We start from the raw sequence: 16,888 nt of genomic DNA on the forward strand, positions 1-16,888 counted from the left end.
ATATCCGAGCACTGCGTTCGTTTCTGCTATTCTCAACATGGCAAATCAGTGCCTAAGGGTATCCAGACCTCATTCAACCAGAGCAGCAGCTACTTCAGCAGCCTTCCTCAGAGGAGTACCAACCAAGGACATTTTGGAGGCTGCAACTTGGAGTTCTGTGCACACTTTTACCAAGCACTACCACTTACTACTTTACTCTAAATCCGGAGCAGGCTTCGCCACTGCAGTTCTGCAGGGCCTCATATCCTCTCCTAATTCTATTTAGGCCCAGACACCCAACCTCATCTTTGGGATTCAACCCAAGTGTAATGACTGCAACAGTGAAACACGATGAACATAGTACAGTTGTGTACCTACCATAAATGTAGATGTTCGAGTGTATTCACTGTTGCAGTCCAGGTTACCCCCCCCCCCACCACCACCATCTCCCTTTTTTTGCTGGGACTTTTCTGTACTTCTCTGTTCTTTATAACCTATGTGGTTTATTTGCTTGTAGGTGAGGATTGTTTTATTTTAGTGCATGCTCTTTTATTGGCATAAATTCTTAGCCTACCCTTCGGGGGGCACCTGACATCTAGGGCAACAAAAACTGAAGAAAATGGCGTCAGCTGCATCTTTTATACCCCTGGCGCACTGACGACAGCAACAGACGCCGGACTAAGACTTTGGAATTCAGGCCGACTGTGGGTAGTAGCCTGTCAGCAGGATAACCCAAGTGTAATGACTTCAACTGTGAATACACTCTAACATCTACATTTATGGTAGGTACACAACTGTACTTTTCTCTTGGTAACCAACGGGATACCATTTGTGACTCCTTATCAATTGGCCACAGTCACCAGGGATGCCACCCTCCTGAGGTGTGCTGGGTAATTTTGAAGGGAAGGTAGTTCAAAGGTCATGGTTGTTTGCAAAGGCCCACATTCATATAAGTGTTTTGGAGATGAGAACAGTCCTCCTTGCATTGAATGACTTTCAGGATGTCCCTTCCCGGAGATGTGATTGTGATACAGACTGACAATATGTCTGCTGTCTAGTATCTCAACAAACATGAAAGAACAAGTCCTTATCCTCTTTCTTGAGACGCCATGATGGTTTGTTAGTTGAGGATTTCTTCTCAAGGGTGCACATCCTGGGGGAAAAGTCCAACATTCTGGCCAGCAGCCACATTCTGTTGCCTCATGAGTGGTCCATAAATCTAAAGGTTTTAGCTCGGAATTTTTGGTTTTAGGGCAGTCCTTTTTGCCTTCCCATCCAACACCAAGTGCAGCAGCTTTTACCCCATCATTTCCCTTTTGGTGTAGTCACCCAGGGATGCTGTTGTGATTGCTTAATCTTTTTCCCCACCCCCACCCTGGGCTTCTATACCCTTATATCCCAGTTCTCTTGATAAAGCAGCCTGTTGCAGAGCTATGGTGATCTTCATAGCCCCCTTTTGGCCTCATCAGGTGGTGTTTCCCTTCCTTTGGTGTATCCCCCTGGGTGGTGGATCCCATTACAAATCTCATTTCTCATCCAGCAGGTCTGGATCCCAGCAATCTTCAATTCCTCAAGTTAACTGCATGGATCCCCCAGTTCCTGTGATGGCCAGAAATCCCAAGCTTTTGTTCATATAGTGCCATCATCTCAAAAGCAATCTGCTAGGAAGGTGTATTGCAGTAAATGGAGGAGGTTTATTATGTGGGCAGTATCTACAGGGCAGATCCTGTCTCTGTGCCTATAGAGTCCATCTTAGATTTTCTCGCAGAGTTATTTCAGTCAGGTTCCAGTTTTTCTACAATTAAAAAAATAATTGGCAGCTGTTTCTAATTTTCACATTGGCAATGATAATGTGCCTTTGGCTTCCCCTCAGGATTCCCACAGCATTTCTGAAGTTTACATTTTTGCTAATCTCTCCACTATGGGATCCTGTCCCTCCCTGGGATTTGCCCTTGTCTTTTAAGTTCTTGCAGGCCTTCCACTTGAACCTTCAGCTACTTCTGACTTGAAGCTTTTACATTGGAAAACTTTGTTTCTTGTAGCGATTGCTTCCACAAAGAGGGTTTTGGAGCTGCAAGCTCTTGATTCTTCCCCTCCTTATTTGATGTTGCATAAAGACAGGGTTTGTCTTCGTAAACAATTTTTTTTTTCTGCCAAAGGTAGCTTCCGAAAATAACCTTAACTGTTGTATTCATATTCCTGTGTTTTTCCCAGTTTCTCCAGTAAAGTAAAATTGTTTGGATTTACATAAGCAATTGAGAATTTATTTGGATCATACCAAAGCCTTCAAAAAATCCAGTCAATTATTTGTGTCCTTTTTAAAATCCAGGCTGGGCTCGCCTGTATCCAAAGTGACTTTATCGAAGTGTCTGTGAGATTGTATTTCCTTTGCATATTATTTAAAAGGCAAGACCCTTCCACATAAACCTAAGGGTCATTTGACAAGGGCTATAGCTACTTGTACAGCTTTTTTTGTTAGTGTATCAGTGGACGATGTTTGTGCAGCTGCTACTTGGCTGGGTCACCACACATTTATGTTGCATTATAAGCTGGATATTCAGTCTAGATCCAGGGCTTCCTTTGGCTCCACTATTGCAGAACATCCTTCTGTAGTTCCTCCTGAGGAATTTTTCATGGCTGGGGACTCTGTCCCACAGCTTGAAACCAGACACAGCAGACCATATCGGATACGTATGTTATGTGCTTACAATAACGATAGAGCCAAGTTGTCTGTCTCCATCTAATTCAACCTTCTCTTCCTCCTGCCTCTGCATTTTATTGACATGGCGATTCTTGCCTCCTGAGATGACCGAACATTAGAAGTCATTTGATTCCTTTTCAGGAGTCCTGCACCCTTCTTGGTTTTCAGAATCAATTTTAGTATGTATTTCCAGAATTATGTGTTTATTATAAAAGTTTTTTGTGGAGTAAACTTGTTTTGAGGATTAGAGTGAGGAGCGGGGAGTTTGAGTAAGAGAGGTGGTGTGAAGTGGGCTAAAGACTTTGGAATTGGCCAATGTCATATCTAACTTGGATCCGAAGTCCCAAAAGATGAACTAGACTGAGATGGACAACATGGATCTGTCGTTATGGTAAGTACATAACTTTTGATCTGATGTTGTCTGTTTTCATCTGTTTTTGACTTATGGGTTACGGTTCTGACCCTTGGAACCCATCAGGCCATTATATAGTCCGTGCCAGCCAAAAAAACTCTCAGGCTAGTAGACTACCCACAATTCCTGTCTCTGCATTACCTCAGATCGAGTTTGCAAAATTATTGAAGACAAACAGGAAACTTAATTCCAAATGAGGAAGCAATGTCCAAGGAGAAACCTAACAGAAGACCAGGACAATAGGTCACTCCACCAGGAATCTGTAGGAGGGGGAAAGGAGGGTGGGATGCCAAGAATAGATGAAGATCGACAACACAGAGGGATGAGGACTGAATGTTTGAATTGGGAGCTGTGGGTCATCAACACTAACCTCTGTGCCGCACATTTAGATAGGTTTAGGAAAGAATATACTGTTGATGTGTTAAAATAATGTAGTTTGTTTTGGTGAAACAAGTACTAAATTCATAGGTTCATAGGTTCATACTAGGCTATCTGCCCGAGGGCATTTACAAGCCTAGCCCATCGTTTTGTGGCTTACGCCAGCCCTTTAGTATGGAGAACTATACCCATTATTTTGCTGTGCCTCTGTCGAGCAGTGACACTGAGGTAATCCCTGGGGTATATCTGGGATCTCCCATCCATTGGTCAAGATTTCTCTTGAACAAGGCCAGCGAGGTGCTCTGCCTCACATGTACCGGGATTTTGTTCCACAGCATAGGGAGTCTTTGGGTGATGAATCTATCCCTCCAGCACGTCCTATTAATAGCCGTGTCGAGGTTTAAGTCTCCCGCCCTTGTGGCTCTGATGGATCTAGATTTTTTGAGGTGAAGCATATTCATCAAATCTGGGTTTGACATGGCCTTGTATGTTAGGCAAAGGTCACCTCTGAGCAAGCGTGGCGACTGAATAGAGCTGGAGTTCTTTCAGTCGGGCAGCATAGGACAGATTTTTGAGACCCTTTATCCTTTTGGTGAGGAACTTTTGTGGCCTCTCCAGCTGCTGCAAGTGTCGGGTCAGATACATTCAGAATGGGGCATTGTACTCAATCATTGGTCTGATGAGTGATGAGTAAAGGGAGACTATGACCTCCCTTGATCTAGATGAGAATCCCTTCATGATAAGGTGGGCAATGTAGAAGGTCTTCCTAACTACTTTAGCTACATGGGTGTCGAATGACAGACTACTATCAACCTGGGTCCCCAGGTCCCTGATAACTTCTTCTGTGCTCAGTGGATTGCCACCTATTTGGTAGCTAGGGGTAATTTTGTTTTTCCCGAAGGGTATGACTATGCATTTTTTGGCATTTAACTTTAGGCCGTGGCTCTGGCACCAGTTATCCGTTTCTGTGAGACCCTTCTGAAGGATATCTGTGTCAGATGTGTTTTCTACTATGGCGCCCAGTTTGCAATCTTCTGCAAACTTTGTCAGCCATAACCCTCCTGTGTTGGCTTGTACTTCGGAAAAGTAGATGCCAAACAAGAGTGGGCCCAGGACTGAGCCCTGTGGGACACCACTTGTGACAGGCTTTGAGTCTGACATGGCGCCAGCAACTCTGACCCTGTGGGTTCTGTCACTCTGCCAGTTTGCAACCCATCTTGTGATGTATGGGTTAACATTTAAGCTGATGAGTTTTTCAATGATACCCGAGTGGGGTATTGTATCGAAGGCCTTAGCCAGATCGAGGTAGGCTGTATGGACTGCCTTTCCTCATCAATGGCTTTGGTGACTGTTTGAAAAAGTCAACCAAGTTTAAAAGGCATGATCAGGCTTTGACAAAGCCAAACTGGGTTGGATCCCAAGAGTGCAAATTGGCTATGTCTTTATTTATGAGGTCCATTATGATCCTCTCCATGGCTTTGCAGATAAGGCTTGTCAAGCTAATGGGTCGGTAATTTCCAGGGTCTGTGGAGGCACCGCCTTTGTGAAGTGGGACCACAGTTGCAGTGCGCCACTCCTGGAATGTATCCAGAGGTAAGACTTTGATTAAACAGCTGCCTAGCTGTGGGTTTAATTCCTCATTGAGTTCGTGGAGCACACAGCCGGGGACACCATCAGGTCCCATGGATGCTGTGTTTTTTGCTTTGGAGAGAGCAGTTCTCATTTGGGCTGGAGATGTTTGGGGGCTGCACTCGTTTGGTATAGATATCTCTCCTTTGGGGAGGGGGAGAAGTTTGCACTGAACCTGTCAGCCAGTATGTTGGCAATGTCTGTAGGATCAGTAATCTTCACATCATTTTGAACTAGTTCTGAGCATATCTGGGAGTTTCCTCCTAGGGTTTCTAACATAGCTAAAGAAGGCCTTATGATTGTCTTTTGAGTCTTTAACTATTTTTCTCTCGAAATTTGCTTTGGATGATTTTATGAGAGCTCTTAGTTTTTTACTTATAGTGATTAAGGGTGTCTTACCTTTTAAGGATTTTGCTCTATCTTGTAGTAGCTTCCTCCTTTTGTTGTAGAGTTTGTTTATGGCTGGGGTCCACCAGACTGGACGCTTGCCTTTGGTACAAAGAGTCTTTGTTTTGCTTGGGATTGCCTTATCCATGCAGTCCTGCAGGTGCTGGTAGAAGGCATTTGTAAGTGATTCAGCGGCTTGAGTATTGTTTTCCGCTGCCTCGGCGGCCTTAAAGGAGACCACACTAGTCTTTACAAGTGTGAAGTCGGCTTTTGAGAAGTTCTTTACTGTGGTCTTTTTTATTTCACGTGGGGTGGGATGAGGACCTCCAGCGAGATTAGTTTGTGATCTGATCTCACCAGTGAGGGGTATACTTCCGTGTTGAACATTGTGCTCCCATGTTCGTGATGATGAGATAAAGTATGTTATCTCCTCTTGTGGGGATGGTGACTAGTTGTTCCATGGCATTTGAGTTTATGAATTCCAGGAACTTTTGGGCTAGGGTGTTTGGGCTTGAGTAGTGTTCCCAGTCTATATTAGGGTAATTGAAGTCACCTAGTATGATGGTGTTTGGTGATACATTTATCCCTCTAGTGTTTTCAGGAAGGCCATGTGAGGTTCCTGAGTTTGTGAGGGTGGCCTGTAACATGCTACAATTTGCAGAGCAGTCTTGCCTATGGTTAATTGCACCTGGATGGTCTCCGATGCATCGTGCGTTGCCACCAGTCTTGAGGTGTGGGTGTCCTTGATGAATATGGATACCCCCTCCTTTCTTGGTATTGTCCAGATTTTGGGGCGGAACACATGATATGAGGTAAAACCTGATAGCTGGGGTGCTCTCAGGAGCCTTGAACCAGGTTTCTGTCACAGCACAGACATCGATGTTCTCCATACTGAGAAGAGCCTCGAAGTGTGCATTTTGAGATTTAGACTTCTGGCATTGAGCAGCATTACCCTTAGTTTTTTCCTTTTTGTGTTCTAGGGTGGTAGGTTTAGAATTTGAGCCTTGCCTAAAAAGGCACTATGGGGGTGGCAAGAGCCTTTGCCAATATCCGAATTCCAGGTGACAGGTGCAAGCCGCCCTTGCAGCGTGGCTTGTCCAGCATGTCATCCCAGGCAGACAGATACTGGATCCCCTTTGAATGACACCAGTGTTTAAGCCAATTGTTAAAGCTGATCATCTTATCTCTGTATTGTGGCATCATTCTTGGTGAAGGTAGGATACTGCTCAAGGTCAGGGTCATACCTGCCTGGGCTACATAATCAGAGAGCTCCTCAATGTCTCTTTTCATGTAGTCCAAGGAGGTACGTCTCAGGTCGTTTACACCAGCGTGGACAATGACTGAGTCATATTTGTACCTGCTGTTGAGAGACCTGAGTGCTTGCGTTATGTGGCGGATTCTAGCGCCCGACAGGCAGCTTACTGTGACCTTCTCCTTACTCAGTCTGGTGAGCGGGACGTCAGTGTGTCTGACTATGGAGTCACCAATGACTAGTGTGTCTGGCATTGTGTTTGGCCTTAAGGGCTGTGACTGTTTGACACTCTGACTGTGAGGTCTATGTGTTGCAGACAGTTAAATATTTCATAGGCATTCTTCTTTCCATTAATGCTAAATAAGGTTTTCATTGCAACAGTGTAGTTGAATCAGCAAAACTGTACAATACAGCCCACTACATTTAGCAGTAAAATTTAATTACAAAACCCCTTAAATGGAAATAATATTAATTGACAAAAACTGTGATGATACTTCCTTAAATAAATTACTACCTTGCAGTAAAGTTGACTAGTCCGTATAAGCATGTGGCTTGTGTGAGCAGAACCTTAACGGCTCTTTTCTGTATTAGTTTTTAGATATAAAAACTGGCAAATTGTGGTATTGTCAGAACGCCTACTGTCTTATAAAGTATAATTTATACTTTTCATTTTTGTCTTTAGTGGCAGGAATACTAAATGTCTGAGAAGTTCAGAAAATGTTTCTGTTGTCCAATGAGTTAATCTGAAATTGTTGACTTTGTTGATTTATGTTTCATGCCATACTTTTCATTTCCTGTTTTAGGAATTTGCAGTTAATATATCGGAAGAATTCATTGAGTATCTCACAGAGGGGGCACTGGCTATAGAAGTTTATGGCCATAGGCAGATGGATCCTCGGAAGAATCCCGCTGTATGGGATCTGGGCATAATCCAGGCGAAAACTCGCAGTTTACGTGATCGGTGAGTGTGTTGTCTGTTTAGGGATTTTCATTTGTTTAGTTTGCTGAGAATTGAAAAGTAGAGATTTACCACAAATGCTTCTGTTTTCATTTGCATTTAACAGTCAAAAGAAAGAATTAAGGGATGTGCTTTATAAAATCTGTGATTGATTAAGGCTTTCTTAGAGGGATTAGTTGTTTCATCTGTGTGCTAGCTCTTTAGTGTAGAAGAGTGTGGAGAGAGAAAGCACTGAATAGAACCTATCCATCTCTGATTCTGGTTATTTGTTTTCCCTTAGTGGGATGGAAAATGACTGGGGTCCTTTGAAAAGTATGGAATTTTTTTCCCCTTTTGCTTCATATTGGTCTGCCAGCCTCTCCGACTGTCACCACACTATCGCTATTCTAAGGCTGGGGACAACTCAAAATCTGTGGGTGGTGTTTGGCTTTTTCCCCACTGACCGATTGTTTCTACCGGAGGGATTGTTTTTTTCATTTATAACCTATTCCTTGATCTCCGCCTCCCAGAGGGAATGTCTAGACAACACCCCCCCCCCAAGATGAGTATGCTGAGCCCTTCCCTGCTAGTTCATCAGAAGGCAGCACAATTAATCAAACCCAGGTCACCTGTGTTATAGTTAAAGCTTTATTACTCATGCATGGATTTTTTTTAATCAAAAGCTACAGAAGTATTTTGAAACAGTTGCAGGAAAATTGTGAGCTTCAGTACTCAACTCCACTGTCCTCTAGTAATGTGTTATATACTGCAGCTTTTTTTAATCATACTGAGGAAATGTATTGTCAATTGTAGATGCTTTAATGTTTTGTTTTCCATCAATGCACTACAAACTAACCTTTAGAGTTCACATATCCAAAGCAGTGCAGTATTTAAATATTAGATATTTATTCAGGTTCCTCACCTGAAATAGGTTAATGTGGACACCTGTTTATCTAGAAATGCATTTATAAAACAATTATTGAATTGCTGTCTCCCTCCATAACGCATTTAACAGTAAAATTTAATTACAAATACTCTTATTTGGAAAAAAAAACATAAATTACCAGTAGCTATAAGGGCGCCACCTTCATGAAAATTCTAATTATATAGGTGGTGTGTGTTTCCTTACATGCAGTTGTGTCACTTACACTTGCATAGGAACATTAAATTCACCTCCTTTGAACATATTCACATTTAAATAATTGTCGCTTAACTTTTCCCATATTATCACCAATAAAGTAAAAATACGCTGTAGAAGTAGAGTCAACAGGGTTAGTTCGTGCCAAAACTTTATTCACTGTAGACCAAATAAAAACACCTCCAGTTGAGCGCTTTCATTTAGATAATACTGGACTTAATCAGAACATTGTACTCCATTAACCTCCTTAAATAATAATTTAGGCGTCAAATCAACATTAACAAGGAATCATATCATTTAATGATATACTCATTTCATTAATTAAAACACAACATAATAATCCCCGTCCAGTCCTTGTAAACTTGATGACTTTTGGTAAGCTCGGTGTGCAAAACGTGTATAAATTCATAAAAAATATGTGATTTCTTAAAAGATGATAAAGGTATACTTATTAAATAACTTATCAAGAGTTAAAAATCTAAATACATACTTTGACATACATTTCCTATAATGACTTATCACTATCTAAAAAATTATTATACTGAAACACTAAAGCACTAAAAATCTAAGCCCTTAACTGTAAAGTTGGCTTGCTAGTAATGTAATCATTCAGGCCAGGCTCATTTGCTGCATTTGTTAAAAGCTGCCATTTTGTTTCCTTTTGCCCTAAAATTGCCTTTAAGTTTCCTTCTTTGGCTCCAATAATAACTTGTTCCTTCTTCTTCTCCTTTCGGCTGCTCCCGTTAGGGGTCGCCTCAGCAAATCAACTGTTTTCATTTCTTCCTTTCCTCTGCATCTTGCTCTGTCACACCAACCACCTGCATGTCCTCTCTCACCACATCCATAAACCTTATCTTAGGCCTTCCTCTTTCCTCTTAACTGGCAGCTTCATCCTTAGCATCCTTTTCCAATATACTCTGCATTCCTCCTCAGCACATGTCCAAACCAACTTAATCTTGCCTCTCTGGCTTTGTCTCCAAACCTTCCAACCTGGGCTGACCCTCTAATATACTTATTCCTAATCCTGTCCATCCTCGTCACACCCAGTGCAAATCTTAACATCTTCAACTCTGCCCCATCAAGCTCTGACTCCAGCCTTTTTGTCAGTGCCACTGTCTCCAACCCATATAACATAGCTGGTCTCACTACCCTCTTGTAGACCTTCCCTTTCACTCTTACTGGTATTCATCTGTCACAAATCACTGACACTCTTCTCCACCCATTCCATCCTGCTTGTACTCTCTTCTTCACCTCTCTTCCACACTCACCATTACTCTGAACTGTTGATACCAAGTATTTGAACGCATCCACGTTTGCCACCTCTACTCCCTGCATCCTCACTATTCCTCTATCCTCCCTCTCATTCACATACATATATTCTGTCTTAGTCCTGCTGACCTTCATTCCTCTTCTCTCTAGAGCATATCTCCACCTCTCCAGGGTCTCCTCCACTTGTTCCGTACTCTCACTACAGATCACAATGTCATCTGCAAACGTCATAGTCCACGGGGACTCCTGTCTGATCTTGTCCGTCAATCTGTCCATCACCATTGCAAATAAAAAAGGGCTCAGAGCTGATCCTTGATGTAATCCCACATCCACCTTAAACGCATCTGTCGCTCCCACCGCAAACCTCACTGCGCTATCACACTACCCTCGTACATATCCTGTACCACTTACATACAATAAACTGGTGAATTGCTAGGTGCTTCGGCAGCTAGTAACATGGATAAAGATTTTACTTTTGATTTTTCCCTGCACTATTTGGATGATGAATACCATCATATGGATGCCAAACCGAAAAGAAACATGGCTAGGAGATTTTATTCGGCCATAACTAATAAAGCTAATGTGGTTAATTCTTCTAATTCAGGTACTGTGAGAGAGAATTCTAGTTTCCAAGCTTGTGTTAGTTCAAATCAAGACAATTATGTGGGAACTAAACAGAACGTAAATAGCTTAGACACTTTTTTAAAAAATTATGATGAATATAATTTTAGCATTAATAGCGCCAATGGACATCTGAATTACAAAAATAACAATGAGACATCATTGAATGGAACTTTCAAAGACTTGATATATGCTTTTGGTAAAAAAACTGTGTGCCAATAAAGGTGTGCAAATTGACAATGCATATTTAAATAAATGCCTGAATAGTAAAATTGTTCCTGTGGGATTAAGATTTTTTAAAACTCCCATGGGAGTAATGCTGAATGATGTTACATGTAATGAATTTAATAATTTATTTAACCAGTTTGGTTTTGATTTTATGAAGCTTCTCATAAAGAAAAATGACGAGAAGTTATGTATTTTAATGAATGAAGTTGAAATTTTAAACAGAATTGTTAGTGACTTCTTACTTCCCTCAATGGGATAAATTGTATTCCAAACAGTATACTATGGTGGATACGAAAGCTGATAATATTTACTTTAAAAAGTGTAAAAAATGTAAAAGGGATTTGGAACATTATAAAAATAATACAATGTATCCATGGAAGGATGGAGAGAAAATGGGAAATAAAGATGGAGGGAATGACAGAGGAAATGGTAACAGATATGACAACGAACAAACGAATTACAAGAGTTCACATTTTTACAGGGACTGGGAACAAAGAGATTCTGAAATGGGATGGCAGAAAGACAGAGGACAGAATTGGTACAGTCAACCTTGGGAGAAGAAAAGGAATGTAGGTTACAAGTGGAAAGGGGGTACGAGACATTAGATCAAAGAAGTCATTTGAATGACTCTATAATTAATACAACTGATGGAATTGTGTTCAATTTGGATAATTTTAATATTTGCAACTACACTGGTTTAGAACTAAATAGTAATCATTTTAAATTGTTCTCGAAAGGTATGAAATATATACCCAAAGGGAAATTTAGAGTTGTGGATTGCTTAACTGAAATTAAATTTTTTCTGAGAAAGATTAATTTAGCTGTCACATTCCAGAACAAAACTACAATTAGTTGTGGCAGAAGTTTGAAGAAAAAAAGCAAATATATTCTGCCCAACCATCCTAATGTAGTTTTATATGAGAAATTAGTAACAAAAGATATTTACAAACTACAATACAGATTGAGACACAGGAAATTAGTCAATAATTTAACTGAGGAGGAAATTTATTTTCTTGAACAAGTTAGAACTAATTGTAACACTCGAATTATGAAGCCTGATAAGGGAGTGGGTGTTGTGCTTTATGACAGTATGGATTACAACAATAAAATGTTTAAAATGTTACACAACTCTGGTAATTATGAGACAGTGTCCATAAAGGAAATTAATATAGGACACAGGAGACTTGATATGTATATTGAGGAGTATTTATTAGAGAACAGAATTTCCAGTGACCTACATAATTATTTAACAGTGGAGTATCCAATAATTGCCACCATAGTGGGAATTCCCATAGTCCATAAACGTATTAAGAACCCACCATTGCATCTGATAGTATCTGGAAGTCATTCAGAAACTTACCCTTTGGGTAAATACATTGACACACGGTTAAAATACATATATACAAAAATTATAAACCCTAGCACTACAGAAAGACAATGTTCTCTATTCAACCTTACCAGCCATTCAGTAAAACACATTTAATTAAGGATTCTTGGATTTTTAAGCAAACTGACTCTAGATTTGTGGAAGAAAGAATTAACATACATCACCATTGATGTAATTGATTTCTTTTCTAGCATCCGAAAAAAATCGGGGATGGAAGCCTTTAGCAACAGTATTAGGCAATATTCTGATATGGAATGGGACCAGATTAGTTTGATTTTAGAATTAATGTCGATAGTTCTTGATTACAATTTTTTTGAAGGAGAATGCAATCAACAAACCAGGGGGGTGGCTATGGGGGCTGCTTGTGCCCCCATTTATGCCAACCTGGTTATGTTAGACTAGGAAAATACTTTCCTATTTCAGTATGAATATTTTAAATATATTAAGCATTACAATAGGTTTTTGGATGACATTTTCATTTTATGGGATGGTCAAAGTGGAACAATCGATGAATTTATGGCTTATTTGAATAACACATGCAGTTTTTTGAAATTCATCCATTCTTGGAATACTATAGGTATTGCATATTTAGACACCTACATCTTTAGTACTCCAAATAGTTTTTCCTCACGGATATATAGAAAGAATACCTTTTCCGGTAGTTATTTGGAATTCATTAGTAATCATCCTAGGAAAACCCTGAAAAAATATATTTAAAGGGCAGTGCATCAGGGTGGCAAGGATGACACCCAGTTATAATGAAATGTTAGAAGAGATAAATTTCATTAGGTCCCTTTTTAGTTCCAGAGGTTATCCCAAAGAGATGCTGAAAGACATTAGTGAATATGTAATAAGGGAATGGGGTACGAAATACCCACCAGTTTTGGGTACCAATTTTAATTTCAACATCAATAAGAACAGTCATTCTAATGGTGGGGCAGATTTCAAAAGGGCTTGTATATTGGAGTACAGTTCCCAAGCCAGTGATGTTAAAAAAAATTCTTATCAAAAATTGGAACATGTTTAAGACAGATAAACAAGTGAGTGACGTAGTAGGAGATCACCCCACTTTTGTTTACAAAATGGGACGTAACCTGAAGTCTGTATTGGAAAGAGGCAATATGTGTAGGAGCATCAAAAATTGGAATAAGCACCTGGTGAAATGCGGAAGCTGCAGCCAGTGTAATTCCATATGGGAAGTGCAAGGAGTTGCATTAGAAAATGTTAACAAATCTAAGATCATATTTCAGAATGGGAACTGCAATTCAAAATACATTATTTAGCCAAGTGTATGATATGTTCATGCTTCTACATAGGGAAAACAGAGAGACAGTTTAAAAAAAGAGTCTATGATCATCTTTACTGCATAAGACAAAAGGACACTAATAACGCCTTATACAGACAAATGTGGGGAGACACACACATTTAAATTTGCTATACTGGAACAAGTTATTATTGGAGCCAGAGGAGGAAGCTTTAAGGCAATTTTAGGGCAAAAGGAAACAAAATGGCAGCTTTTAACAGATGCAGCAAATGAGCCTGGCTTGAATGATTATATTACTATCAAGCCAACTTTACAGTTAAGGGCTTAGATTTTTAGTGCTTTAGTGTTTCAGTATAATAATTTTTTTAGATAGTGATAAGTCATTATAGGAAATGTATGTCAAATTATGTATTTAGATTTTAACTCTTGATAGGTTATTTAATAAGTATATGTATTTATCATCTTAAGAAATCACATATTTTTACTTTATTGGTGATACTGTGGTTGTGTTACACTGCCTTGTTTTAACTTTTCCCATATGTTAATTAACATTTGGGATGAGCCATTAATAATAAGAAAAGTTAGCCGTACAGAAAGAAGCATTGTAGTCTGTGTTATCCACGTGAATGTGGACATTTTCAGCCCTTTTCATACTTTTTTTTTGTCACTAAAAAGTTCTGAATGTACTTGTTTTACTCAGAATGCAAGTGATTAAATGTGTAGCCTGAGTGCTGAATCTAGATGTAGAATAACTCCATTAAAATTTACTTACCCTGGCTTTCCTTGTATACTGCTATGTTTTGTTTAACTGTTGCTGTCATTGGTTGGGTTTATTGAAATATGTAGGTTTAAACATGTTAATCAGGATTATTTTTATCTTATTCATGCTTTGTTAACCATGTAAGTTACCCCAAGTCAGTGGCCTCTCTTCAGGGGATACCAAGGTTTTATTCATATTGTTTAGGAGAAATTTGGCCAGGACACTGGAGAAATTCCCATAGTCTTTCACTAGTTAGAGCCAGAGGGCTACTCCTAGAGATTGTGAAGCAACAGCAAACATGGCAAAAGTACAAGGGGAGAAAGAGCAGATAGAGGTTTCTGAAGATGTTAAAGGACAGTTTACTAAAAAAAATAACTGGTGACATGAGCGGAGATTAATAATGACATGGTGTGGATGATGGACGAGACAGTGATAGGTTCATAGGTGTGTAATAGGTTAATGGCCCTGGAGCCTTTACAAGAATAGCCCATAGGATTACCCTGGCATTGTGCTATCTGACCTTAGTTCCCAGTGCATCTGTCAAGTAGAGTCACTGGAGTGATCCCCGGGGTGATTTTCTATTTCCCATCCACTCATAAAGATTTCTCTTGAAGAGGGCCAGTGAGGCGCTCTGCTTGACATGTATGTGAAGTCTATTCCATAGCATGGGCAGTCTGTGCGTTATGAACCTGTCCCTCCAGCTTGTTCTGTTTGTGGTAATGAGGTTGAGGTCTCTAGAGCATGTAGTGCGGAGGGATTGGGATTTCTTTAGATGTAGCATTTCTAACCGAGCTGGGTCAGACATGGCTTTGTAAGTCAAGCAGAGATCGCCTCTAAGTAGGCGATATGAGACATAAAAGAGTTTTTTGAGTCTGACTGGTCAATAGTCTGACTTTGAGTCAACTACTTTCATACAGTGGGTGATGTGAGTCAATTTGCAACCCACCTAGTGATATAGGTGTTGATGCCTAGCTTAGTGAGTTTTTCTATGATTCCTGAGTGGGGAATGGTATCAAAGGCCTTGGCCAGATTAAGGTAGGCTGTATGAACCACCTTGCCTTCATCCACAGCTCTAGTGACTGACTCAAATAAGTCGACCAGGTTGAACAGGCATGATCTACCCTTCACAAAACCAAACTGTGTGGGATCCAGAGTATGGAGATTCCCTATACTGTAATGCAGTGGTCTGCAAATGTTTTCCTGGGAGATTCTGATTATGTGGAATTTAAACTATGATATGAACTTACAGATATTTTACAGCTCTGTCATATGAGGAGGAAATGTAGTAGAACACAAAGAAGGACTGTGGCAGCAGAGCAGCAAAGACAAGGTGAATGTGTGGCACTGAGAGTCTAGAATGCTCACAGGTCATGTGCTGCTGTAGCTGTGTAGATAAGAGTATGTGGAAAGAAAGTGGTCTGTTGTGCAGATAAGAATTAAAAATTGGAAGCCAGTAAATGGTGTGTAATTTGGGGCACAAGTTTTGTAACACCTTTTAGTTATATTGTGAAAGATGTTAGAGCTGCCATATTTCTGTACACAGAATCATTCTGTATAGTAACTTTTTTGAGACAATCTAGTTGAGAGGTTTACAAATGATTGCAACATAAACAGATGGAACCTCACTGCTTGGGTCCACTTCCAAATCATAGCCAGGCTTCCTCAATTATCTCACTCTGTTAGATAAGATATAACTTCTATTTCAACAAACACACTGCCTTATTTGGCATATCGGTAGTAGTACCATGCTGCCTTTTCCCTGGCAGTCTACGAAAGCTCAGAGCTCTACTCCTGGCTGTCTGTGTAGGTGTGATGGGCCAATTACCTGAGAGTACAGGGACTTCATAGGCTTTTAGCTAATTACTAGGTTTGCTGCCTCTTTGGGCCGTTCTAAGCCTAATGAGTTTCCTTACCAAAGGTGAGAATCAAACCCTGTACTTTTCTCCTGTGAGGTAATCACCTTAAACATTATTGCAACCTCCAGCCCTTAAAATGCTGCTCAATGGTAGGTAAGTTTAAACACTGCACAGAATCAAATCCTTTACCTTCTGCTTATGAGGCTTAAATCTAAACCATTATACAGTAGAGAGTCGATTATCTGAACTAATAGGGACCTAGGGTAGTTCGGATAATCATACGTGCATTGAACTGGATAAAAAACTGCAAAGTTCTTGTTTTTGTCTGCATGCTTTTCAACCAGTCAGTGATACACGAGTGGGCTACAAGCTCAAAAAAATGCACAAGTGAATATGTATAACATATACATATTCAGACTTTATGATTTTTCCTACCCAAAAACTTTGGAAGGCTGCGTTCAGATAATTGATGTTTCTGATAATCAACGTTCTGTAGCATCATCTTATTTTTAATATCTACAAGTCTTATGGGTTTCTAATAGCATGACAGGAATGGGCCACATTCCTAAATCATGGAGCATATTATTATGGATCTCTTAAACAAGGACATAGGCAATCTCCAAGGGGAAGTCAGTACATACAGCTTACCTTGACTTGGCCAAGGCCTTTGACACAATCCCCCACTCGGAC

At 40.2% G+C, this 16,888-nt stretch overlaps 1 protein-coding gene across 1 annotated transcript in view; it reads left to right on the forward strand.

Annotated features, from left to right (window-relative positions):
* KIF13B (kinesin family member 13B) overlaps positions 1 to 16,888 on the forward strand; it is a gene marked incomplete in the record, with an annotated part of 3,953,176 nt that overhangs the window by 2,109,134 nt on the left and 1,827,154 nt on the right. The window contains 1 exon segment of the mRNA XM_044062707.1: positions 7,542 to 7,699. Within this exon segment, the coding sequence (XP_043918642.1) occupies positions 7,542 to 7,699 (158 nt within the window).

Source organism: Protopterus annectens, chromosome 2.part1 (genome assembly GCF_019279795.1).
Source record: "Protopterus annectens isolate FY-2018-M chromosome 2.part1, PAN1.0, whole genome shotgun sequence".
Taxonomy (NCBI): Eukaryota; Metazoa; Chordata; order Ceratodontiformes; family Protopteridae; genus Protopterus; species Protopterus annectens.